The sequence below is a fragment of the Oncorhynchus mykiss genome, chromosome 21, assembly GCF_057628025.1.
Source record: "Oncorhynchus mykiss isolate SJ-2025 chromosome 21, ASM5762802v1, whole genome shotgun sequence".
In the NCBI taxonomy this organism is placed as follows: Eukaryota; Metazoa; Chordata; class Actinopteri; order Salmoniformes; family Salmonidae; genus Oncorhynchus; species Oncorhynchus mykiss.
Window position 1 is genome coordinate 4,248,945 of NC_143042.1, and position 26,056 is coordinate 4,275,000.

The 26,056-nt window shown below is 45.3% G+C and overlaps 1 protein-coding gene and 1 long non-coding RNA gene across 30 annotated transcripts in view; both read right to left on the reverse strand.

Moving 5' to 3' along the window:
* The window catches only part of LOC110500961 (neuron navigator 3), a 390,216-nt gene that overhangs the window by 45,061 nt on the left and 319,099 nt on the right, over nucleotides 1-26,056 (reverse strand). For all 29 annotated transcript variants that reach the window (XM_090213540.1, XM_090213537.1, XM_090213539.1 and 26 more), the window contains 2 exons: nucleotides 25,073-25,477; nucleotides 24,077-24,196 (listed from right to left, as the gene is read on the reverse strand). In XM_090213540.1, the coding sequence (XP_090069666.1) occupies nucleotides 24,077-24,196; nucleotides 25,073-25,477 (525 nt within the window). The remainder of the gene's footprint in view (nucleotides 1-24,076; nucleotides 24,197-25,072; nucleotides 25,478-26,056) is intronic.
* On the reverse strand, nucleotides 10,377-11,960 carry LOC149972955 (uncharacterized). Its single transcript, XR_016490111.1, has 3 exons — nucleotides 11,886-11,960; nucleotides 11,613-11,664; nucleotides 10,377-11,547 (listed from the first exon to the last, which is right to left on the reverse strand). It is a non-coding gene; the product is annotated as an uncharacterized LOC149972955 (long non-coding RNA).

Genomic DNA, 26,056 nt, shown 5'->3' on the forward strand with positions numbered 1-26,056 from the left:
AATTGATGGTGGTATTGATTGTTTGCTTCAACGGGCCTAGATGCTATTTTCATTACATATTTTCTACGATATTAAAAGCATACTATCATCAACAGTTGATTAATTGTGTCTATGTTGAGAATATTGTAGGTGGTAATTGGCCACACCGCTCGTTAAGTCCTGATTCAGGACAGGTGCTTAGTGTTGTAGGTGGTAATTGGCCACACCGCTCGTTAAGTCCTGATTCAGGACAGGTGCTTAGTGTTGTAGGTGGTAATTGGCCACACCCCTTATTAAGTCCTGATTCAGGACAGGTGCTTAGTGTTGTAGGTGGTAATTGGCCACACTGCTCGTTAAGCCCTGATTCAGGACAGGCGCTTAGTGTAGTAGGTGGTAATTGGCCACACCGCTCGTTAAGCCCTGATTCAGGACAGGTGCTTAGTGTTGTAGGTGGTAATTGGCCACACCCCTCATTAAGCCCTGATTCAGGACAGGTGCTTAGTGTAGTAGGTGGTAATTGGCCACACCCCTCGTTAAGCCCTGATTCAGGACAGGTGCTTAGTGTTGTAGGTGGTAATTGGCCACACCGCTCGTTAAGTCCTGATTCAGGACAGGAGCTTAGTGTTGTAGGTGGTAATTGGCCACACCGCTCGTTAAGTCCTGATTCAGGACAGGCGCTTAGTGTAGTAGGTGGCAATTGGCCACACCGCTCGTTAAGCCCTGATTCAGGACAGGTGCTTAGTGTTGTAGGTGGTAATTGGCCACACCCCTCGTTAAGCCCTGATTCAGGACAGGTGCTTAGTGTAGTAGGTGGTAATTGGCCACACCCCTCGTTAAGCCCTGATTCAGGACAGGTGCTTAGTGTTGTAGGTGGTAATTGGCCACACCCCTCGTTAAGTCCTGATTCAGGAAAGGCGCTTAGTGTTGTAGGTGGTAATTGGCCACACCGCTCGTTAAGTCCTGATTCAGGACAGGCGCTTAGTGTTGTAGGTGGTAATTGGCCACACCGCTCGTTAAGTCCTGATTCAGGACAGGCGCTTAGTGTTGTAGGTGGTAATTGGCCACACCGCTCGTTAAGTCCTGAATCAGGACAGGTGCTTAGTGTTGTAGGTGGTAATTGGTCACACCGCTCGTTAAGTCCTGATTCAGGACAGGTGCTTAGTGTTGTAGGTGGTAATTGGCCACACCGCTCGTTAAGTCCTGAATCAGGACAGGTGCTTAGTGTTGTAGGTGGTAATTGGCCACACCGCTCGTTAAGTCCTGAATCAGGACAGGTGCTTAGTGTTGTAGGTGGTAATTGGTCACACCGCTCAAACTGATTATGGTAATAGGTCGAGTATGCCATAAACATCTTACTCTGATTATCTTAACCAGCTTAAAGTCATATTGCAAGTAAGCAGCACACTCCGATTAAAACACCTAGATTTTTTTTGAACTCTTTTGAATGATTAGCTATTCACAATCTGGGTATTCACAATAATCATAGTATTGTGTGCATGTAAACATACCCATTGTCTGGGAGAGAAATGTATGGGGCTTCTGTGTAGCTACGCTATCAAGCTAGTTTGTATCCCATTGCTTTTACACATTAAAAGCCTGGATGTATTTACATGGAATCAATCAGAGTGGTTACTTTGTGAACAAGCCATTTCAAAGATCACCAGCTACTCCAACATCAAACGTTTAATTGTCGTTTCACCGCAAGAGCTGCACTGACCTGATCTCAAACAGAGTCAGTTGGTGCTTAAAGTGAAAGGCACTATCTTTTCTCCAATAGGATTCTACAAAGACACGGAAATCGATAGCCTCGAAAAAAGCTGGCTTGTTTGCTGTAATCACTTCCTCTTATCTTAAGTGGCCGATGGCGACGCCGCGACTTTGCCTGGAAGTTGTTACGACGAGCTTCAGCATCCAAAGCACTTGTGGTGGCTGACAGTGACTTTCCCCTCCCAGAATGGAACATGGAGAGATAAACTTCTGACTCGAAGATGATGGCACTCAGGATCAAGAATGCACCGAGGGCTAACGCTTGAGTTTCCATAGTGACAGCAGCTTTTGTCAGGTCACATTGTCTTTCTACTTAGATGTGCCCCTCTGAAAATAAAGGAACCTGTCCTGTTCTCCCAGGGCCGGCCCCAGACTGCTAAGGGGCGCCCAACCCGTTTATAAACTCAGTCGGGGTCTCAACTTACTGTTGAGAGTTAGAATAGAAGAATACACAAGGTGCTTCAGAAAGTTGGTTGTGCATCAGCCATTTCTGTTGTTGTTATCTCAGTCACTCAATAAGCCATGTCAGCTAACAATTTTTAGACTGGTAAATTAGTCTAGCCAGCTATCTAAACTAATAATCATGGCCGAATACTGACCGGTCACGCAGGGCACGTGCCCAAAAGCCCTGACCTCCAGGGGGCCAGCATTGATTTTGTTAGTCACTCTCACTCAGATATCATTAACATGGCATAAGTCATGGCAAAATGTGTAGAACTGCGGAAAATTAGCTTTAAAACTGAATAAACCTCAGTTAGGGCCCCTAAAAGACCAACAGGGGAATGTGATGTCCCTTTCCTAAACGTCTCCAGAGACCAGGTATCCTTGGGTAACAGACAAGAAGAGGGCAGACAGAGACACGTCTAAGACTGCGTCCAAAAAACTGTTGTCATAGTAGTGCAGTACAAGGGAATAGGATGCTATTTGGAATGGATCTATCACCGTCTCAGAGGAACTGGTAGCATACCAATATCCCCGTTTTGGGAAGTGATGAGAGACCGGCCCTTAGATGACTCGTGTCTCCTTTCTGATGCAACCGGGCCAGAATAGTAAGACAAAATAGAGCTCCTAAACTTTCAAACATTTCATGAGATACAGTACATACTATGTTACTAATAATATAATAAATACATGAGATAAATACTAAACATTTCATGAGATAAAAACTACACTACTGTACAGCGTCAATAGTCCTTTATGCCCAATGTTACACATCAAACTCCTGATCCATCTATGTGAGTCTTCTGTGAGAGAAGACCAGACATAAAGGAAAGAGACTCTTATCTGATATACTTTCAATTCCCACACCAAATCCATCACTTTTGATAACATCGACGGTAGCACTGTCTATTTGGGATGATTGAGTAGAGAGGGGAGGCAAATTTCCTGTGAAGAAGGGATGGTTTTTATATACCGTATCCCAAATTGAGTCTAAATCACAAAATTACAGGGATGGTTTTCAAGGAAATGGTATGAAAATCTTGTGAGAGTGTCAGCCTTGACTAACAGCTAACAAGTGATGACTATCTATCCATATGATACTGTTTGGATATCCAAATAGCTACTTCCTGATTCATAGCCTGTGTTATTATTGGCTGCCACACTAATGAGCAGAAGTAAAACAGATGGCTGTTTAAAATCTCCACTGCCTTCAAATTCTTTTCTAAAAGTGAGTAAATTGTCTCTCTCTCACTCTCGGCTGTGACACATTGGGTACAATTCCCTCTTCCCTCCTGCGGTGGTCTTCTTAACACAATGCTGACAATCCAAAGTAATATTAATTAGTCTACAAAGTGCTGGGAAATAAGATTATAATTCTCTGCTATTTTCCACCCCAATTTGTCCCAGTTAGAACGTGTTGACTGTCACAGACTTGGGGCGATCTGGATTGTTCTTGAAAAAATAAGCCTATAATCGTAACGCTAACTAACCCTTTTTATTTCTCTGCCATCCTCTTTTGTGGTGGTAAGTCAATTGCTTTAATTAAGTGACTGACTCTAATGTGCAATTCAGAATGGTTGTATTTGACTAGAAGAAGGAGTAGTTAGGAAGACAAATAATACTTCACAAAAAGTGACCTACAAATCAAGCATCATGTTAGAAGGGACATTTACTGGTAACACATCTCAGAATAAAAGCTTGTTACTCAAACCGCGTTTGATTGCATTGTCAATACAGTGTTAAGAAGCACTGGAGGACAGGGGCGAGTTAATGACTTGATTATATTGATTAATGAATAAACACACCCTTCGACAACATGCACTATAGATGTACAATAGCGATAACTTGATTTATTTATTTTTAGTTCACCTTGATTTAACCAGGAAGGCCAGTGGAAAACAAGTTCTCATTGACAACTGCGACCTGGCCAAGATAAAGCAAAGCAGTGCGACACAAACAACAACACAGAGTTACACATGGGATAAACAAACGTACAGTCAATAACACAATAGAAAAATCTATATACAGTGTGTGCAAATGTAGTAATAACTAATATACAGTACAGGTAAAGTAACCCTACAGTACTACCTAAAGGTATTTAACTCCTCTCTCCCCTCAGCCTAGCTTAGTGCAGCCAAGGCCAGTTTACAGGAGGACCCCTGAGGGCTGTCCTGAGAGCATGCCTGTATTGGCTGAATATTTAATAGAGGTGCATCCCTAGGCACCAGCCCCTGATGGAATCATCGGTGATGTCTCTGACAGGCAGCGAGTCCCTTAGAGCTGCGGATGGGCGACACACGCTAGGGGCCTCTCCATATCTCTAGGGGCCCGGCCCCAGACAGAGCTCACAGCTATGACCAATAACCATATCACAGCCCTGAAGCTAAGTCAACACTAACAGTATAGGTGTTTGAGTCACAAGCTATTTAATAAACAACAACGTGTAAGTCCCGCTGTGTGTCTCGATATGTTGCTAGATGTAGAGCATGTTGATTCCCTCTTCTGTATATCATATGTACAGTACCAGTCAAATATTTGGACACACCTACTCATTAAGTTTTTTATTTATGTAGTAACCAAAAAAGTGTTAAACAAATCTAAATATATTTTATATTTGAGATTCTTCAAAGCCACCCTTGCCTTGATGACAACTGGCATTCTCTCAAACAGATTCATGAGGTAGTCACCTGGAATGCATTTCAATTAACAGGTGAGCCTTCTTAAAAGTTAACAATGCTTTAAAGCCAATCAGTTGTGTTATGACAAGGTAAGGGTGGTATACAGAAGATAGCCCTAAGGGTGGTATACAGAAGATAGCCCTAAGGGTGGTATACAGAAGATAGCCCTATTTGGTAAAAGTCCATACTATGGACTATTTGCTCCAAGTACATATTATGGCAAGAAAAGCTCAAATAAGCAAAGAGAAATGACAGTCCATCATTACTTTAAGACATGAAGGTCAGTCAATACGGAAAATGTCAAGAACTTTGAAAGTTTCTTCAAGTGCAATCTCAAAAACCATCAAGCGCTATGATGAAACTGGCTGCTGCAGAGGATATGTTCATTAGAGTTAACTGCACCTCAGATTGCAGCCCAAATAAATGCTTCACAGAGTTCAAGTAACAGACACATCAACATCAACTGGTCAGAGAAGACTGTGAATCAGGCCTTCATGGTTGAATTGCTGCAAGGAAACCACTACTAAAGGACACCAATAATAAGAAGAGACTTGCTTGGGCCAAGAAACACGAGCAATGGACAATATACCGGTGGAAATGTTGATTTGTTTCACACTGTTTTGGTTCCTACATGATTCCATATGTGTTATTTCATAGTTCTGATGTCTTCACTATTATTCTACAACGTAGAAAATAGAACAAATAAAGAAAGTGTCCAAACTACTGACTGGTCCTGTGTACAATATATCACATCCAGAAAATAAACTTTAGGAAAGTCACAATACACACTGAAGACTCTGTTCAACTTCCTGTAAAACCCAGAAGCCTTTTCTCTTGACGTGCTAGATTTCCCTCAGGTTTAATAACAACGGCAGTGTCTAGTATTGATGTTTCCTACTATGCATTGTGGCACGTACTTTCCAAACATAGAGTGCAATGAAATGGCTCCTCTCATCCATGCAAACAGCGTCTCATGCAATATTCAATACTGTAAGTGTTGCTCGGCGAAGGGAGAAAAAACCCAGACGATTTCAATGCTATTTGCAGCTTGTAGACCGGACGACTGTAAAGACTCTGTAATACAGAGGAATGGAAGAAGTGATGTCTTATCAGAAGAGTACCTTGTGGTGTTGTGTGTGTGTGACCGGCATCGACAGTAGCATGTGACCCTTTCTCTGAGGACTTCTTGTGTAACAGCGACCCAAACTCCCACACATCACCCAGACTCTCACACATCACCCAGACTCCCACACATCACCCAAACTCCCACACATCACCCAAACTCCCACACATCACCCAAACTCTCACACATCACCCAAACTCCCACACATCACCCAGACTCTCACACATCACCCAAACATCACCCAGACTCTCACACATCACCCAAACATCACTCAGACTCTCACACATCACCCAAACTCCCACACATCACCCAGACTCTCACACATCACCCAAACTCCCACACATCACCCAGACTCTCACACATCACCCAAACATCACCCAGACTCTCACACATCACCCAAACTCCCATACATCACCCAGACTCTCACACATCACCCAAACTCCCACACATCACCCAGACTCTCACACATCACCCAAACTCCCACACATCACCCAGACTCTCACACATCACCCAAACTCCCACACATCACCCAGACTCTCACACATCACCCAAACATCACCCAGACTCTCACACATCACCCAAACTCCCACACATCACCCAGACTCTCACACATCACCCAAACTCCCACACATCACCCAGACTCTCAAACATCACCCAAACTCCCACACATCACCCAGACTCTCACACATCACCCAAACTCCCACACATCACCCAGACTCTCACAATAAGGAGCTACAGTGATGTGTTCCTTCCGCATTTCTCAACACAATGACAAGCACATTCATCCATACAGTTCTTTCATTTGGCGCCTTTTGTAAAGAACTGTTTGCGTTCTAAATGCAGCCACAGAGACTCTGTTGGGAGGTGGAGTACGCCCTGAGGTGTTTTCATAAACGGTTTGTCTTTAATACTAAATTGAAAGTGACCGTATGTATTCAATCAAGGACCTCATCACCGTTCCTTCAGAAGAATCATGAAAATGTTAAGACGATAAATCCAAAGAGATAAACAGTCATTTTCGAGATGACACCCAGTCTCTTAATACCATGAAATACCATGACACCCAGTCGCTTAATACCATGAAATACCATGACACTCATTCGCTTAATACCATGAAATACCATGACACTCATTCGCTTAATACCATGAAATACCATGACACTCATTCGCTTAATACCATGAAATACCATGACACTCATTCGCTTAATACCATGAAATACCATGACACCCAGCCGCTTAATACCATGAAATACCATGACACCCAGTCTCTTAATACCATGAAATACCATGACACCCAGCCGCTTAATACCATGAAATACCATGACACCCAGTCGCTTAATACCATGAAATACCATGACACTCATTCGCTTAATACCATGAAATACATTCAGGATCAATCTGTGACACCCATTCCACCTCAAAACAAAGAGAATAAAAGGCTGAACACGGTTTAGAGCAGTGTAGGGTGAAGTGAATTGTGAGACACACGTCAACGCCATAATGGGGACGCTTTCAAAGAAACTGCTTTCAAAGTGCTCTAGCCCGTGTTAGTCCGTCCTGTAATCCTAGCCTAATGCTATTGAGCCCCGAGGCTCTCGCAATTACACGTCAGAAAACATGCCGTGCTAAATGACCTTAATCAATGTTTTCCCTCTCTCTTAACCAGCAGGCTCATCCAGCTTAGCCAAAGCCAAACTGTAAACTGTCCCATCAGTATAAGTAATTCCCTACTGATCTGAGAGAGCACACCAAACGAACAGCAATCAATAGCGTGTGTGTGTGTGTGTATGTGTGTGTGTGTGTGTGTGTGTGTGTGTGTGTGTGTGTGTGTGTGTGTGTGTGTGTGTGAAAGGGGGGGTAAAGTGTGAAGGGGGGGGGGGGGGTAAAGCGTTGGAGCCAGCTGACTCCCACTCACCTCTCTGGGAAGGATGGATGGATTATGGCTGTCTGTTGTTACAAGGACCGACTGGCTGGCTGAGGCTCTCCTTCCCTGCCTGGCTCCTTCCTTGGTTGGCTGACTGACTATAGCGCCCTAACTAGAGTCAGGAGCCCAGCCCACCTGCCCTGGCTGGCTGTACAGCTAGCTGTGACACGACTGCACTCGGATAGTTACAGAGAGTGGAGGAACACCTACCCCATCGCTCTGCACAACCCCTCCTCCCCCCTATTCCCCTCCCTCCCGTTAGGATCCGCCCGCCACCCACTTAATCGCCAAGAGACGCCCCGCAGACCAATAAGAGCCAGCGCTGGACCACGAGGGGTTAATTGCAGCAGAATGGAGAGAAAGGGGGATGAATCTAGTAGCCTCAGGATGAGAGACAACAGAACCCCTTCCTGGAAGAAGAGTGAGCAAACTGTGTGCTGTTTGTCTGAAAAGCCTTGAAAGGAAATGAGCTCATATATAATAGGTGAGGCAGGCAGGCAGGCTGTCTATATAGATTCATCTCCGGGGTGAATCTAGACATTATTCACAAGGCTTGTTTCCTAACCACAGAATGAGTCTGATGGGGATTCATACTAAATGGAAGTCATTATGAGCATTGGCTTTAGAGGGCAATGTGATTGACATTGTTTCAATATGTCATTTTTTAGATTTGGCCTTGAAAACCAAGTATTTGATAAATATAATGGCTGTCACTGCCAGTAGAATCCAATTGAACAGTGTTCAACTCAATTAAATAGATATTTTGCAGATGCTGGGAATGAGACATGCCTTGGGGAAATAGACAGCGGCACGTCAATGCTCCTCTGCTTGGCTTGGTGTGCACAAGACAGGGCTTGTTTTGCACAAGACAGGGCTTGGTTTGTACAAGACAGGGCTTGGTTTGTACAAGACAGGGCTTGGTTTGCACAAGACAGGGCTTGGTTTGTACAAGACAGGGCTTGGTTTGCACAAGACAGGGCTTGGTTTGTACAAGACAGGGCTTGGTTTGCACAAGACAGGGCTTGGTTTGCACAAGACAGGGCTTGGTTTGCACAAGACAGGGCTTGGTTTGCACAAGACAGGGCTTGGTTTACACAAGACAGGGCTTGGTCGCTGCTGCAGTGCAGATGGCTTTTACCAGCCAGCAGTGCCAGTCAGGGGCCAACCAAAACAACACCACATGAGCTCAGTCCAACAACACAAGCTGCAGACTACAGTACAACACAGCCAGTCCAGATGACAGCAGCATGCCGTGCACAGTTCTCACCCTTTCTCTGGTGTGGATTAGACAGAAAGACTACTCGGTGTTCTGCTGCCTCAAGGCTGAAGATTACAACATGGCGGAGTCACAGTATGAATAAAATGGCTCTGCATCTCCAGAGAAACAAGACACCAGCTACTATATCACTTTGTCTCACTTCCCAAGAGCCAGAAAGACACGACTTTATGCTTCCCACAATGCTTGGCAGCCAGCCTGGCTCAAATGGGGTGGCTGGCACCGTCTGGCATCCTCAAGGGTCACCCAGCTGTCTGCCCCTGCCTTCTATGGCACGCTTGCTGGCGCCACCACTACCGCTACCACTGTAAGCCCCCCCCTCCCCCCCTCCCCCTCCCAGCTCCCAGCCCCCAGCCCCCAGCTCCCCACGCTGGGTCTGATCCCCTGTACTGGCACAGCACAACCTGGATCCTCTCCTCTCTAGGATAATGGTATTCCACCTCTCTATGTGGGGCACCAGATTAAAGAGGTGTGTCTCTATTGTGTTTTACGCTTGTGACAAATCCAATTCTGGATTGGATCAGTCATAATTAGGTGTAAACTAGAGATCAATATTTCTATATGGACAAGTCTACCGTGTATGCATTTTCTTCAACTGTGCTACAGTATTCATGGTGAATGAGCTAGAGGTTAGGCATTACAATATGACAGCACACAATCTATCCATGATCATCCTCAAACTTAATCTCTCGTCTTCTGCAAATTCTGGATCTTGTTTACGGAATTCATGATTGGCGTCTTTGATCGAAACAACCGAGGCCCATGTAGACTCATAAAACTTTTATCGCTGTAATTATGCAATAACATGCATCATTTAATATGATTACATTTGTATAATCCACAACAGAGCCAGGCAGCGCGCCAGTCAATTGAATTATTAATAATGTGACTTTCATTCATTCTTATAAAAAGATTAAATTCAATCATCCCAGGTAATATTCCTTTCAGACCCATGATTTCACATCACACAGAACTTCCCAGAAAAAGGCTGGCAACAACAAGCCTCTATTACCATTCAACCACCACAACAGCCCTCTGTGGTTGACTCTGGCCTACTTCTCTGAATCACCCGGCAATATAGTATCAACAAAAAGGAATCTCTAGCTTCAGAAACTCGGGCCGCCCTCCACTGCTTAACACACAAAACACATCATCAGCTGATTATACATGGGAATGAGTCTTACTGTCGTTGGGCTAATGATCATTCTGTTTGTTTATCGCTGTGGTGGAGAAACACAGCCCTGTATGGTATCCATATTAGGACAGTCCCAGATCCATGGAGGTTGTGTCTGAGTCACATCCATGGATGTGTGACTCTTTCCTAATATGGACACCTTCACCCTGCAAGAAAATCAATCCTCGTTGCCAGACAAACTCACTGGGACGATTCTTTGTCACCGCCCTGTGTTTGGCGGCGGCCATATTAGCCATCATTCATGATTCGGCATCGATCTGAGCTGAGGCATTTAGTCACAGAGTAGCTGCCTTCCTGTCAATACCCTGCCTTTCTAAATAATGAGGCATGACAGCACTAGTATGTGTTGATGTACTTTGTTTCAGTGGAGCTCGTTTGTCCTCAAACTTCGACCGTCTCTTGAGGTGTTGTGTCAGCCTTGACAAGTATTTGGCTCGGTGTAGGGTGAAGTTGCCATAAGACGCTGATCTTGGGTCAGTTTGGAATTTCCCCCTACTTTTGATTAAGATTAAGATTGGGGAGGGGAATCTGATCCTAGTCACCCCAGAGCATTTGGCTCCAGCATTTATCCATTTGGAAATAACCAATGCCTTTGTATGCAGTGTCTCTCAGCTGTAACCCCCAGGATGTAAACTTTTTTTCCATGTTCTCGCTTGTACCGCATTCTCAAGGGCATCTCCCAGGCACCTGCACTGCAATCATTATAACTCTGGCAAGCTGCGACTCTCTCTTTCCTCCTTTCAGATTTTAGGCTCTGCATCGAGAAACAACAAACACCAGTTATTAATTACAACTTTCCAGTCTCCATAACATTAGAAAACCGAGAAAGAGCAGCTGCTTCTGGTGATGGGGAAAATGCTACGCTACGTTATCTCACTGTACTGAACACAATTCACATGCATTGCTATTTCTGTTCCTTGTTGAGCACCTTTCCTCAGACGTAGATTGGATATACTAGATCTGGCATCCAAAATAAAGAAGGGGTCGCCCCGTCCCCCCCTCGTTTTGTGTGTGCGTTTGTGATTGTATGTGTTTGTGCGTGTGTGTTTGTGCGTGTGTGTTTGTCTGTGTTTGTGTTTGTATGTGTGTGTGTTAACTAGATGCTGATAACTAGATGCTGTCATGGTACCATGTCGTATAGCTTATGGTCTCTGTTGGTGCTCTCTGTTGGTGCTCTCTGTTGGTGCTCTCTGTTGATGCTACCTGTTGATGCTACCTGTTGATGCTACCTGTTGATGCTACCTGTTGATGCTACCTGTTGATGCTACCTGTTGATGCTATCTGTTGATGCTACCTGTTGATGCTATCTGTTGATGCTATCTGTTGATGCTACCTGTTGATGCTACCTGTTGATGCTACCTGTTGATGCTATCTGTTGGTGCTACCTGTTGGTGCTACCTGTTGATGCTACCTGTTGATGCTATCTGTTGATGCTACCTGTTGATGCTACCTGTTGATGCTACCTGTTGATGCTACCTGTTGATGCTACCTGTTGATGCTACCTGTTGATACATCTGCCAAAAATGTCTTCACATATGACCTGATAAACATTATGACAAGTATAAATAAATACATGAAGATGCTCTTATCTCAACCTTATTCCACCCTACTATGAATCCCTCCTATCACATGTTCCTCTTCCCATAACTCCAACACCCCCAGGAAGCAGGACACACACACACCCAGCAGTGCAATCATTTGCGGTCATCCATCAGGGAAGCAGACAACCGTGTCTTGCCCCTCCCAGCATGTGTCTTTACCCACAACCTCCTTCACCCTCAGGCTCTGATCCGAGGGGTACAGGGTCCAGCCAGACACAGGGGCAGGTGGATGGATGATCCCCAGGATACGAAGCCCTCTGGGGGGGAACACTACCTGTCCCCCCCCCCCTCCCTGGTGCCAGACAGGGTTGACCGCACCACTGATCCTCTGATGTGTCTACTGGGAGAGAGGAGAGGACATATGGCCACAGAGAGGCTACCTGTCAGGGTTTTGCCTAGTGGATGAATCGCATAAACACCGTCGGCCTACGTGAGGGGAAAGATAGTGGGCATAACCAGAAAAGATATTGTGCATAAACACAAAATAACCTAGCGTCTACCATAAGTCCAATCACCTTGGTGGGTTCGGACAAATCCTTGACCTTCTAAACTGAGCCGAATACTGGCTGTAATACCTGACACTTAGCAGACGCTTTCATCCACAGTTACGCGTGCATACATGTTATATATGGGTGGGCCCAGCGGGATAAAACCCATGATCCTGGCAGGGCAAGCGCCGTGCTCAACTAACTGAGCCACACTTACCGACAAACTATTTAAACATTCATATTTTGCACAGGTTTTCTAATAGACCCCTATATCATACAGTAGGATGCCCTATCCTGATGAGAGATGATACCCCATCCTGATGAGAGATGATACCCCATCCTGATGAGAGATGATACCCCATCCTGATGAGAGATGATACCCCATCCTGATGAGAGATGATACATCATCCTGATGAGAGATGATACCCCATCCTGATGAGAGATGATACATCATCCTGATGAGAGATGATACCCCATCCTGATGAGAGATGATACCCCATCCTGATGAGAGATGATACCCCATCCTGATGAGAGATGATACCCCATCCTGATGAGAGATGATACCCCATCCTGATGAGAGATGATACATCATCCTGATGAGAGATGATACCCCATCCTGATGAGAGATGATACATCATCCTGATGAGAGATGATACCCCATCCTGATGAGAGATGATACATCATCCTGATGAGAGATGATACCCCATCCTGATGAGAGATGATATATCATCCTGATGAGAGATGATACATCATCCTGATGAGAGATGATATCCCATCCTGATGAGAGATGATACATCATCCTGATGAGAGATGATACATCATCCTGATGAGAGATGATACATCATCCTGATGAGAGATGATACATCATCCTGATGAGAGATGATACCCAATCCTGATGAGAGATGATACATCATCCTGATGAGAGATGATACCCCATCCTGATGAGAGATGATACATCATCCTGATGAGAGATGATACCCCATCCTGATGAGAGATGATACATCATCCTGATGAGAGATGATACCCCATCCTGATGAGAGATGATACATCATCCTGATGAGAGATGATACCCCATCCTGATGAGAGATGATACATCATCCTGATGAGAGATGATACCCCATCCTGATGAGAGATGATACATCATCCTGATGAGAGATGATACATCATCCTGATGAGAGATGATACATCATCCTGATGAGAGATGATACATCATCCTGATGAGAGATGATACATCATTCTGATGAGAGATGATACATCATTCTGATGAGAGATGATACCCCATCCTGATGAGAGATGATACCCCATCCTGATGAGAGATGATACATCATCCTGATGAGAGATGATACCCCATCCTGATGAGAGATGATACATCATCCTGATGAGAGATGATACATCATCCTGATGAGAGATGATACCCCATCCTGATGAGAGATGATACATCATCCTGATGAGAGATGATACATCATCCTGATGAGAGATGATACATCATCCTGATGAGAGATGATACCCCATCCTGATGAGAGATGATACATCATCCTGATGAGAGATGATACATCATCCTGATGAGAGATGATACCCCATCCTGATGAGAGATGATACATCATCCTGATGAGAGATGATACATCATCCTGATGAGAGATGATACATCATCCTGATGAGAGATGATACATCATCCTGATGAGAGATGATACCCCATCCTGATGAGAGATGATACATCATCCTGATGAGAGATGATACCCCATCCTGATGAGAGATGATACATCATCCTGATGAGAGATGATACCCCATCCTGATGAGAGATGATACATCATCCTGATGAGAGATGATACATCATCCTGATGAGAGATGATACCCCATCCTGATGAGAGATGATACATCATCCTGATGAGAGATGATACATCATCCTGATGAGAGATGATACATCATCCTGATGAGAGATGATATCCCATCCTGATGAGAGATGATACCCCATCCTGATGAGAGATGATACATCATCCTGATGAGAGATGATACCCCATTCTGATGAGAGATGATATCCCATCCTGATGAGAGATGATACATCATCCTGATGAGAGATGATACATCATCCTGATGAGAGATGATACATCATCCTGATGAGAGATGATACATCATCCTGATGAGAGATGATACATCATCCTGATGAGAGATGATACCCCATTCTGATGAGAGATGATACCCCATTCTGATGAGAGATGATACCCCATCCTGATGAGAGATGATATCCCATCCTGATGAGAGATGATACCCCATCCTGATGAGAGATGATACATCATCCTGATGAGAGATGATACATCATCCTGATGAGAGATGATACATCATCCTGATGAGAGATGATACATCATCCTGATGAGAGATGATACCCCATTCTGATGAGAGATGATACCCCATTCTGATGAGAGATGATATCCCATCCTGATGAGAGATGATACCCCATCCTGATGAGAGATGATACCCCATCCTGATGAGAGATGATATCCCATCCTGATGAGAGATGATACCCCATCCTGATGAGAGATGATACCCCATCCTGATGAGAGATGATACATCATCCTGATGAGAGATGATATCCCATCCTGATGAGAGATGATACCCCATCCTGATGAGAGATGATATCCCATCCTGATGAGAGATGATACATCATCCTGATGAGAGATGATACATCATCCTGATGAGAGATGATACATCATCCTGATGAGAGATGATATCCCATCCTGATGAGAGATGATATCCCATCCTGATGAGAGATGATACCCCATCCTGATGAGAGATGATATCCCATCCTGATGAGAGATGATACATCATCCTGATGAGAGATGATACATCATCCTGATGAGAGATGATACATCATCCTGATGAGAGATGATACCCCATCCTGATGAGAGATGATACATCATCCTGATGAGAGATGATATCCCATCCTGATGAGAGATGATACATCATCCTGATGAGAGATGATATCCCCCTCCTACAGTAGGACCAGAATACATATATGTGACAATCTGTGCCCATTCCTTACACCATTGACTCTACTAAATTATTTAGACTTTAATTAGTACGGTCATTGGGTTCATGACAGGCCCTTCCTCCCCAGGAGAATATTACTCTGGTTAATGATGAATACAGTTTTCTGAATGGGGAATGCCAGAGAAACTTGGACCAATACCAGTGCATAAGAAATGCCAGAAACACAGAGCTTCAAAGTAAAACATTGTTTCACTCTGAGCCATGGTAAACAAATAGATAATTAGTGTATGCAATGAGGAAACAGTGCTTTTTCCATTTCTAAGAGACGGCACACACACACACAGCAGGACACCGATATCTACGATGAAACATCTTCCAACATTACTTGAAAGCACATTTTCTGACACAGCAGGTACTGTTTAGGACATTGCAGTAAAGTATCTTAGAACTGACTGCAAAAACAGAAAGTCCTACAAATAACAACTTCAGGCTGTGAGCAAGGACACTTTCCTTTCAAGTGGTGCCCTTAGTGGTTGCTTTAGTGCACATGAACTGTACCAGAAGCACAACCCTTATATAATAACTGGCTTTGTCAATGACTCTGCAAAAACCATCCCCTGTACTGCTTACGTCAGCACTGCAGAGCCATGAAGTGATACCACAACCGCTCCCTCCTGTCTGGATCAGTGTGTGTCTGCTGTTTCACAACACACACACACACACACACACACACACACACACACACACACACTACACACTACACACACACACACACACACACACACACACTACACACACACACACACACACACACACACACACACACACACACACACACACACACACACACACACACACACACACACACACACACACACACACCCCAATCCCCCAAAGCTTCCTTTTCAAACAGAAAAGTGCAGAGCCAGCTGCCATCACCAGTCCGGCCTTCTAGCTGGCTCCATGTAGGCAGCAGAGGGATAGACTTAGAGACACAGAGACGCTAAAAGCAGAGCCCTTTACTTATTCATGCCTGTGCTGAGAATCAGGAGGCTGTCGTGTCAAAACACACCCGCTTGTGCCTCGACGGCCTCGCCTGACAGTAGAGCAACGAGCACACACTCATTTATGATGCATGAGTTGGGTTATTTTTAGATGGGCTTTTAGCCAGAGTAGAAGTCACAACTGTTTCATAATGCCAGATCATGAGAGTGGATGTAGAAAAGCCACAGTTTGACTAGTTATTGTGTCTACTGCAGACTGGCAACACCGTTTAGGGGGAAATGCATCACTTGCTTAGGCATCTGTTCCCGGAGGTGGAATTTCAGATTGTAACAGCATCAGAACCAAATTTGTAGCCATTCTACCATCGCATTTTCCATAACAAATGCTGAAGGCCAGTACATAAAATGACCTTGTCAGAATCCACAATTCTCCTCAGAGAAGGTGAGAAAGGCTTGGAATGATTCTCCTTCACTTTGGCTCAAGGATTGACTCAAGACCTTTCTCTTTCATGTGAATCACCTTGAAAGTGAATAGAGGCTTTGTTCTGACGGCCGTCTCCTTTGACGCAAGTTTTGCTGCAGCCTCAGGGCATTAACACAGCTAGCTGCTAACAAAGGTCTAAAGGGTGGCGGTGCAAGACGTCTCAATACTGGTGAAACAGGAGGATGAGTCTTGACTGGCGGTGCAAGACGTCTCAATACTGGTGAAACAGGAGGATGAGTCTTGACTGGCGGTGCAAGACGTCTCAATACTGGTGAAACAGGAGGATGAGTCTTGTCTGGCGATGCAAGACGTCTCAATACTGGTGAAACAGGAGGATGAGTCTTGACTGGCGGTGCAAGACGTCTCAATACTGGTGAAACAGGAGGATGAGTCTTGACTGGCGGTGCAAGACGTCTCAATACTGGTGAAACAGGAGGATGAGTCTTGTCTGGTGATGCAAGACGTCTCAATACTGGTGAAACAGGAGGATGAGTCTTGACTGGCGGTGCAAGACGTCTCAATACTGGTGAAACAGGAGGATGAGTCTTGTCTGGCGGTGCAAGACGTCTCAATACTGGTGAAACAGGAGGATGAGTCTTGTCTGGCAGTGCAAGACGTCTCAATACTGGTGAAACAGGAGGATGAGTCTTGTCTGGCGGTGCAAGACGTCTCAATACTGGTGAAACAGGAGGATGAGTCTTGACTGGCGGTGCAAGACGTCTCAATACTGGTGAAACAGGAGGATGAGTCTTGTCTGGCGGTGCAAGACGTCTCAATACTGGTGAAACAGGAGGATGAGTCTTGACTGGCGGTGCAAGACGTCTCAATACTGGTGAAACAGGAGGATGAGTCTTGACTGGCGGTGCAAGACGTCTCAATACTGGTGAAACAGGAGGATGAGTCTTGACTGGCGGTGCAAGACGTCTCAATACTGGTGAAACAGGAGGATGAGTCTTGTCTGGCGGTGCAAGACGTCTCAATACTGGTGAAACAGGAGGATGAGTCTTGACTGGCGGTGCAAGACGTCTCAATACTGGTGAAACAGGAGGATGAGTCTTGTCTGGCGGTGCAAGACGTCTCAATACTGGTGAAACAGGAGGATGAGTCTTGTCTGGCGGTGCAAGATGTCTCAATACTGGTGAAACAGGAGGATGAGTCTTGACTGGCGGTGCAAGACGTCTCAATATTGGTGAAACAGGAGGATGAGTCTTGACTGGCGGTGCAAGACGTCTCAATACTGGTGAAACAGGAGGATGAGTCTTGACTGGCGGTGCAAGACGTCTCAATACTGGTGAAACAGGAGGATGAGTCTTGACTGGCGGTGCAAGACGTCTCAATACTGGTGAAACAGGAGGATGAGTCTTGACCGGCGGTGCAAGACGTCTCAATACTGGTGAAACAGGAGGATGAGTCTTGACTGGCGGTGCAAGACGTCTCAATACTGGTGAAACAGGAGGATGAGTCTTGTCTGGCGTTGCAAGACGTCTCAATACTGGTGAAACAGGAGGATGAGTCTTGACTGGCGGTGCAAGACGTCTCAATACTGGTGAAACAGGAGGATGAGTCTTGACTGGCGGTGCAAGACGTCTCAATACTGGTGAAACAGGAGGATGAGTCTTGACTGGCGGTGCAAGACGTCTCAATACTGGTGAAACAGGAGAATGAGTCTTGACTGGCGGTGCAAGATGTCTCAATACTGGTGAAACAGGAGGATGAGTCTTGACTGGCGGTGCAAAACATGTAGAACCAGGAACAGATACTGCCCTTGGTTCTCTCCAGATCTGACTGCCCTTGGTTCTCTCCAGATCTGACTGCCCTTGACCAGCAAAAAAACATCCCGTGGCGTTCTGCATTAGCATCGAATTGTCCCCGTGATATGCAACTTTTCAGGGAAGTTAGGAACCAATATACACAGGCAGTTAGGAAAGCTAAGGCTAACTTTTTCAAGCAAAAATTTGAATCCTGTAGCACAAACTCCAAAAAGTTCTGGGACACTGTAAAGTCCATGGAGAATAAGAGCACCTCCTCCCAGCTGCCCACTGCACTGAGGCTAGTAAACACTGTCACCACCGATAAATCCACTATAATTGAGAATTTCAATAAGCATTTTTCTACGGCTGGCCATGCTTTCCACCTGGCTACCCCTACCCCGGTCAACAGCCCTGCACTCCCCACAGCAACTCGCCCAAGCATCCCCCATTTCTCCTTCACCCAAATTCATCTATAAAATAGCCTCCAACACCCTACTCAACAAATTGGATGCAGTCTATCACAGTGCCATCCGTTTTGTCACCAAAGCCCCATATACTACCCACCACTGCGACCTGTACGCTCTCATATCCTGGCCCTCGCTTCATACTCGTCGCCAAACCCACTGGCTCCAGGTCATCTACAAGTCTCTGCTAGGTAAAGCCCCGCCTTATCTCATCTCACTGGTCACCATAGCAGCACCCACCCGTAGCACGCGCTCCAGCAAGTATATCTCACTGGTCTCCCGCAAAGCCAATTCCTCCTTTGACAGCCTTTCCTTCCAGTTCTCTGCTGCCAATGACTGGTGCTTCTACACCTGCATTGCTTGCTGTTTGGGGTTTTAGGCTGGGTTTCTGTACAGCACTTTGAGATATCAGCTGATGTAAGAAGGGCTATATAAATACATTTGATTTGATTTTGATTTGATTTGGAACGAACTGCAAAAATCACTGAAGCTGGAGACTTATATCTCTCTCACTAGCTTTAAGCACCAGCTATCAGAGCAGCTCACAGATCACTGCACCTGTACATAGCCCATCTGTAAACAGCCCATTCAACTACCTCATCCCATACTGTATTTATTTATTTATTTATCTTGCTCCTTTGCACCCCAGTATCTCTACTTGCACATTCATCTTCTGCACATCTACCATTCCAGTGTTTAATTGCTATATTGTAATTACTTCGCCACCATGGCCTATTTATTGCCTTACCTCCCTTATCTTACCTCTTACCTCATCTACTGTATTATTGACTGTATGTTTGTTTATTCCATGTGTAACTCTGTGTTATTGTATGTGTCGAACTGCTGTGCTTTATCTTGGCCAGGTCGCAGTTGTAAATGAGAACTTGTTGTCAACTAGCCTAGCTGGTTAAATAATGGTTAAATATATATATTTTTTAAGACGTCTCAACACTAATGAAACAGGAGAATGAGGCCATTGACTGGCAGTGCTACTGTGCCATCTCAATAGGACTCTTCTTTATGAGGCCATTGGCATGGTTATGAGTCCTTTGTAAAGCAGTGTCCCCCTCTCCTGTTAGGAAGGGTCTCCCTGACTCTTGTCTCCCTGACTATGCAATATGGGAGAGAGAGGGTCGCAGTAGAACAAAGGAACTCTCCCGCCAAATTCTACTACATCCCAGAATTTGAAAATGTGGAAACGGTCGGTGGAGAAGCCAGCTACGACCCGGTCCGTTTTGTTTCATGATTGTGACCTCATGAAAGACAATACAGCACAGTAACTCTGTTTATACAGGTTCCTCAGTTATGAGGCTTGCATCTAATTATCGTATAAAATGAATGAGTGAAGATTAAACGATTTGATGTAAATGATGTAATGTGATGTTTAGTCTTCTAAATGAGAGAATTGTTTTCATAAGTAAACCGATGCTCACTCAGCGGCCACGGCCAAGTGAATAGACATTGGTCGGAAATGATGAACCAACCCCTTTTCTACATTTCAATAAAAGCCCCCGTGATGAAAAGTCACTTTAGTTCCAAATAACGGGAGGACTTGTCCCCCACGTTGAAAAGGGCTAATTCTAATTTCAACTCTACAGACCAGGAAACGTGAGCGCTTGCCTCACACATGACATGGTATGAACTCTGAACTATTGATCTCCTAAAGATGAAGTGCATACTAAACTAGCATATATCAGACTGCAGCTGAAAATATGCTCAAATCTAGTACAAGAACACTGACCGACGCGGACAAATCTCCAGAGTGAGATGAACCTCTCAGACCACGTGACCCTCTCACACGACGACCCGGAAGATTCTACAAAGGACGAGGGCAACATCGACTGAGCAAACCAGAGCCTCACATCACCAGCTCAACTATCGAAGCCAGCTTCATGTAAATACAATGCATTGCTTTTTCGATTGAGCATTAGTGGCATATGTATTTATGACATCAGTATTGAATAGACTCAAGCACACATCCACTCCAACTGTTAGGCAGCCTACTGTAAAAAAACAACTAATAAATACTCCTCAGCACCAAACACAAATCCACACTGTTTCCGCACCAGATGGTCTCTTCCTTCAAAATGTTACTTACCATTCCCAATCAGTATTCATTTAGATGGATTTAGCTAGGTAGCCTCCGTAGTGTTGCGGATACCGCTGCCTTGAGAGCTGCCAGGGGACTCGTTGGTTAGCAGACATAACCATGAAAGGTAATGAGCCCCAACGGAGCTCTTTATGCAAATAAAAACGTTTTTTTGTGTTTTTTTTTTACAGGACCTCCTCCAAATCTCTCTCTCTCTCTCCATTTCTCTGTCTCTGGCTGAGGATGGGCCTGTTTACCTTCTCAATTAGGCCTTGTAATTTGTCAGGGAGCTGTGACCAATGGAAAGGAAGACTAGTCCCAAGGTAGAAGCTCATTTTGGGTGGAATAGTGCCGGTTGGTTTCCTGGACCCAGATGAAGACTATTCCAGGACTTAAAAGCCATTTCAAAGGAGATTCCCTGTAGAGTATTTCTATTTATTTATCCGGTACTAGACTTTATCTGGGTCCAGGAAAACAGTCCATCAAGTTCAACAACCAAGCCCAAAAGTTTAAATTGAGAAATTCAATTGGTTTAACATGTTAAATTGATTTGGTTGGTTTAAAGCTGAATTTCAGGATGGAGTTTTTCACACAGTAAACTGCTAACTACCGGACCTTTGACTGTGAAAACGCAGTGAGGAGGCAAGTGGGAACTCCAGGTCAAAGGACACCAGGCATCAAAGCAAGTCTTTATTGCTTCTAACAAGCCTATAGTCAACCATCTCCGTAAAGATGCTCCTGTTGTGGAGAGAGCACAGTTTCTCTACGTGAGAAGAGATACTGCAGCATGTAGGACCAGTTTGGATGCCGAGAGGACAGGAGAGAAAGTTAGGGCAACGTTAAGCAGGGGCTTTAGGAAATATGGACTTCTGTATGTTCCAAGGTGTTCCAAAAGTTTTGGGATGAGAATGATTTGAGTGTATCCGTCACGGTGGAAGAGAGAGAGAGAGAGAGAGAGAGGGAGAGAGAAAGGGAGAGAGGGAGAGGAGAGAGAGAGGAGAGAGAGAGAGAGAGAGAGAGAGAGAGAGCGAGAGAGAGAGGGAGAGGGAGAGAGAGAGAGAGAGAGAGAGAGAGAGAGAGAGAGAGAGAGAGGGGGAGAGGGAGAGGGAGGAGAGAGAGAGAGAGAGAGAGAGAGAGAGAGAGAGAGAGAGAGAGAGAGAGAGAGAGAGAGAGAGGAGACTGCACAAGAGCCTAGCTCAGTTGAGCGGGAGGCTCCCAAATGAATTTCCTTCCCAGAGTCCGTCAGATGTCAGTGGGACTGAGAAATGTCAGGCGCTACAATCACACACTGACACACACTGGATGCATCTCAAATGGCACCCTATTCCCTATATAGTGTAGTATCTTTGACCAGAGCCCTATGAGGCCTGGTCAATAGTACTGTGTTATATAGGGAATAGGGTGCCATTTAGGATGCACATCCTGAGGCAGACAGGAAGGAAGCATTAGAGCAGGGGGATTTAGCCTCCCTCCTTCGGGCAAAAAGCAGCCTTCCGTAATTCACTCCTGAAAGATCCTTATCGAGGCTGCTATACCTGGCCTCCTTCCCACGTCTATGGGATCAGAGACTACATATCCCATTATCCCTGAGGTGCCAGACTATGCCACTACGTCCTGCAGTGAAAGTCACGCTGTCATCTTAAAGTTAGGTATGGATTAGTTAGGGGTAGTGAATAGAGCGTAGTACATGCAGGAGGAGGCTATCTTGGGTTCAGAGAGTATTTGAAATCATTCATATTTTAAATATTTTAAATGATTTCAAATAGTATATAAACCCAGGTCTGGAGGCGATATGAGTGAAAGTGGAGTATGAGGGAAGACAGCACAGTGGACAGTGTGGTCTGGACTTCTGACGCGTTTGATTAGCTTGGATCTATCAGTCAGTTCACCTCTAGATCGAAGCTGGCAACGTGACGAGCGTAGAGGTTATACTGTATTCAGACCGGCCGCTTTGACGGTTGGAAAGTCCCAGACATGATCTGACTCTCTCCTCTGACTGCTACAGAGAACCTCCAACCCTCCAGTATACAAAACAACCGTTTGATGATCAAGTCTAGGAACACAAAGGAAGACACACCAAGCAAAATATTTTTCTTCCTATTTGATAAATCAACAAGACATTTACTCTGCTCAGACCCTTTCTCTTATTCTGTCCTCCTGTTCGCCTCAGTCAAATAATGACAGTTACCATTATAGTCGGAACCACAAATGCATTAAAAAAAATAAAAATAATAATAGAACAGATAGGAAATTAAACATACTATCAAACCAAAGATTTTATTAGAAGCTTGAAAAAGTTCTGCCTCCAGAACCGTGGAGTCTGATAATTGAATGAATCTGGGGAGTCCACAGAGTAACCAGCAGAGTACTGCATCCAATTTACAGACATTTCTCAAACTTCCAAGAACACATTCATTTAAGTCTTCTCAGAATCCCTATATCCACGCTGTGACATCACCTCCTCACTTTCTCTCCCCGCTTCTATGATAGCATGTCATTAAATCACAGCTTGACAGAATTAAATCAATGACACATTTCTCTTTCGCCTGGTCTGCGACGGCAGCTTTCTCTCTGTCTGGGAGACTGGAGAGCGTGTCATTTCTGGCGAAGGGCATTCTCGTCTTACATTTGCATCTTGGTAATTTAGAAGACGCTCCATGTTATAGTTTCCCCAAAGGTACAGATCCAGGATCAGCTTCGACTCCCCCAATCCTGGCCTTAATCGTTAGTGGAGAAAATGCAATAATGATCCAAGATCATCAGCTAGGAGAAATTGCACCCTCCTCCACCAGTAACCCAAATAGTTGTGAGGAAGCCACGCCCTTACCTGTCTGCGTCCCCGTGCACCTCCTTGACCATCCTCTGGGTGACCTCTAGCGCCGTGTTCAGGTCAGGGGCGCGACCGACGTTCCGTGAGTATAGGTGAAGACCACCGTCTGTAAGGTACCTACGAAGAAGAAACTACATCACTAAGCTGGGTTGTGTTCGCGACTGTGTGTATCGGGAGTGTGAGTGTGTGTGTGTGTGTATTGGGAGTGTGTGAGCGTGTGTGCATGCCCACGTGTGTGCACACACATTTACAGGGTTGTAATCAGAGACGGCTGATAGGACATGAAAGCACATTAGGTTTAAGCTAATTAGGATCATAATTCAGCTAATCACTTTTTCATCCCTAGGTGCTATACGTTTGGCCCCTACAGTACCTTAATCATAGTTAATGTGGATGGTTCGTTCGGGTGGTGTTCAATAAATCAATTTCATACATGAACAAATAGGATGGGAGAACTAATGCAGGTATGAGTTCCACATGGCACCCTATTCCCTTTATAGTGCACTACTTTATACCAGAGCCCTATGAGGCCTGGTCAAATGTAGTGCACTATATAGGGAATAAGGTGCCATCTGGGACACAGAACATGTGGGTGTTGGGGAAGAGCACTTATCAGTGTCCCCAGAGGAACGGCTAACACAGTGATGTACAATAGATCTGGGGCTATTCTTTCTCACTGAGCGATGTGTCAGCCAGCGCACTATTGAGAGTTTGGTATGGAATGTACATGTATGGTGAATTCCTCCCGTCGCTGCTCAATAGCTGTGTGAAAGCCACAACTTCATCGCCCCTCATATGTTCTCCTGTCTCACCATTCCATTTGGAAGAATCGCGATGGCCTTGGCAATAACTGTGATTCTTTTCTTCAATAACAGGATTGACCCTGAATGTGTGTGTGTCTGGGGGTGTTGGGAGAAGCAGAAGACACATTTACCTTCTAACCAACGGACAACATAGAATCTATTCTATTCTGTCTATGGCATAGTCGCTTACCCACTGGTGATGTCATCTGTCCTGACGTTCTTCCCCAGGATGTCTCCGTCGCTCATGTACCCTGCCACGTCCATCTCCAGCATCCCCTCCGGCCCTCCTCCCTTCTCCCCCTGCTCGGCCCCTCTCGCCCCTGCCGTCGCCGCTCGCCTCAGGGGGGCACTGTACACAAACCGGGAGGAGTCCGAGTGACCGTACCGCCCAGTGGCGCCACCTGTGCCTGCACCTGTCCGAGGTGGTGGGACTGTGGTGTAGGTACTGGGCATAGAAGGGGCGTCGCCTGCTTGTAGGCGGGGGCTTGGGGCTGATTGGCCGAGGCGCCAGGAGGTCATGGGGGCGGAGCGACTGGTGATGCTCCGCCCGTTGACCTCTGTGGTCACTGTGCTGTCGAAGGTCGTCTCCAAGGTGCTGAAGAGGTCAGAGAGTTGGAGAGAGCAGAAAAGAGGGAGGGAGAGAGAGAGAGAGAGAGAGAGAGAGAGAGAGAGAGAGATAGGAAAAGAGATAGGAAAAGAGTGAGGGAGAGGGGAAAAGAGAGAGAGAGAGACAGAGGAAAAGAGAGAGAGAGGAAAAGAGTGAAAGAGGGGGAGAGTGAGAAAGAGAGCGTGATTAGGAAAGTTTAGGGACAGATCAGCTCAGCCCCCTGGCACAGCCACAGAGAGGATTTGAGCAGAGAGATCAATACTTTCAGCTCTGCTGACACTTTACAAATATTCCCAATCTTTCCACCAGGGTGAGCTCTGGGGTGAAGTGCAAAACTGATCCAAGATCAGCATCTAGGGTCAACTTCACCCCAAGGTGACAGGAGTTTAGTTTGGAGAGACCCTGTTGAATGACCATACGGTGAACCCATAGCCAGCTCAACACACAGACCCAAATGTCCACTCCCTAAAATATGTTCCTATTAGCATGTGCACTGTTGTATGAAGGATACATTGCTCAGGCAGAAAGATTGGTAGTGTTGTTGCAACGAAGCAGTTTCCCTAAAAT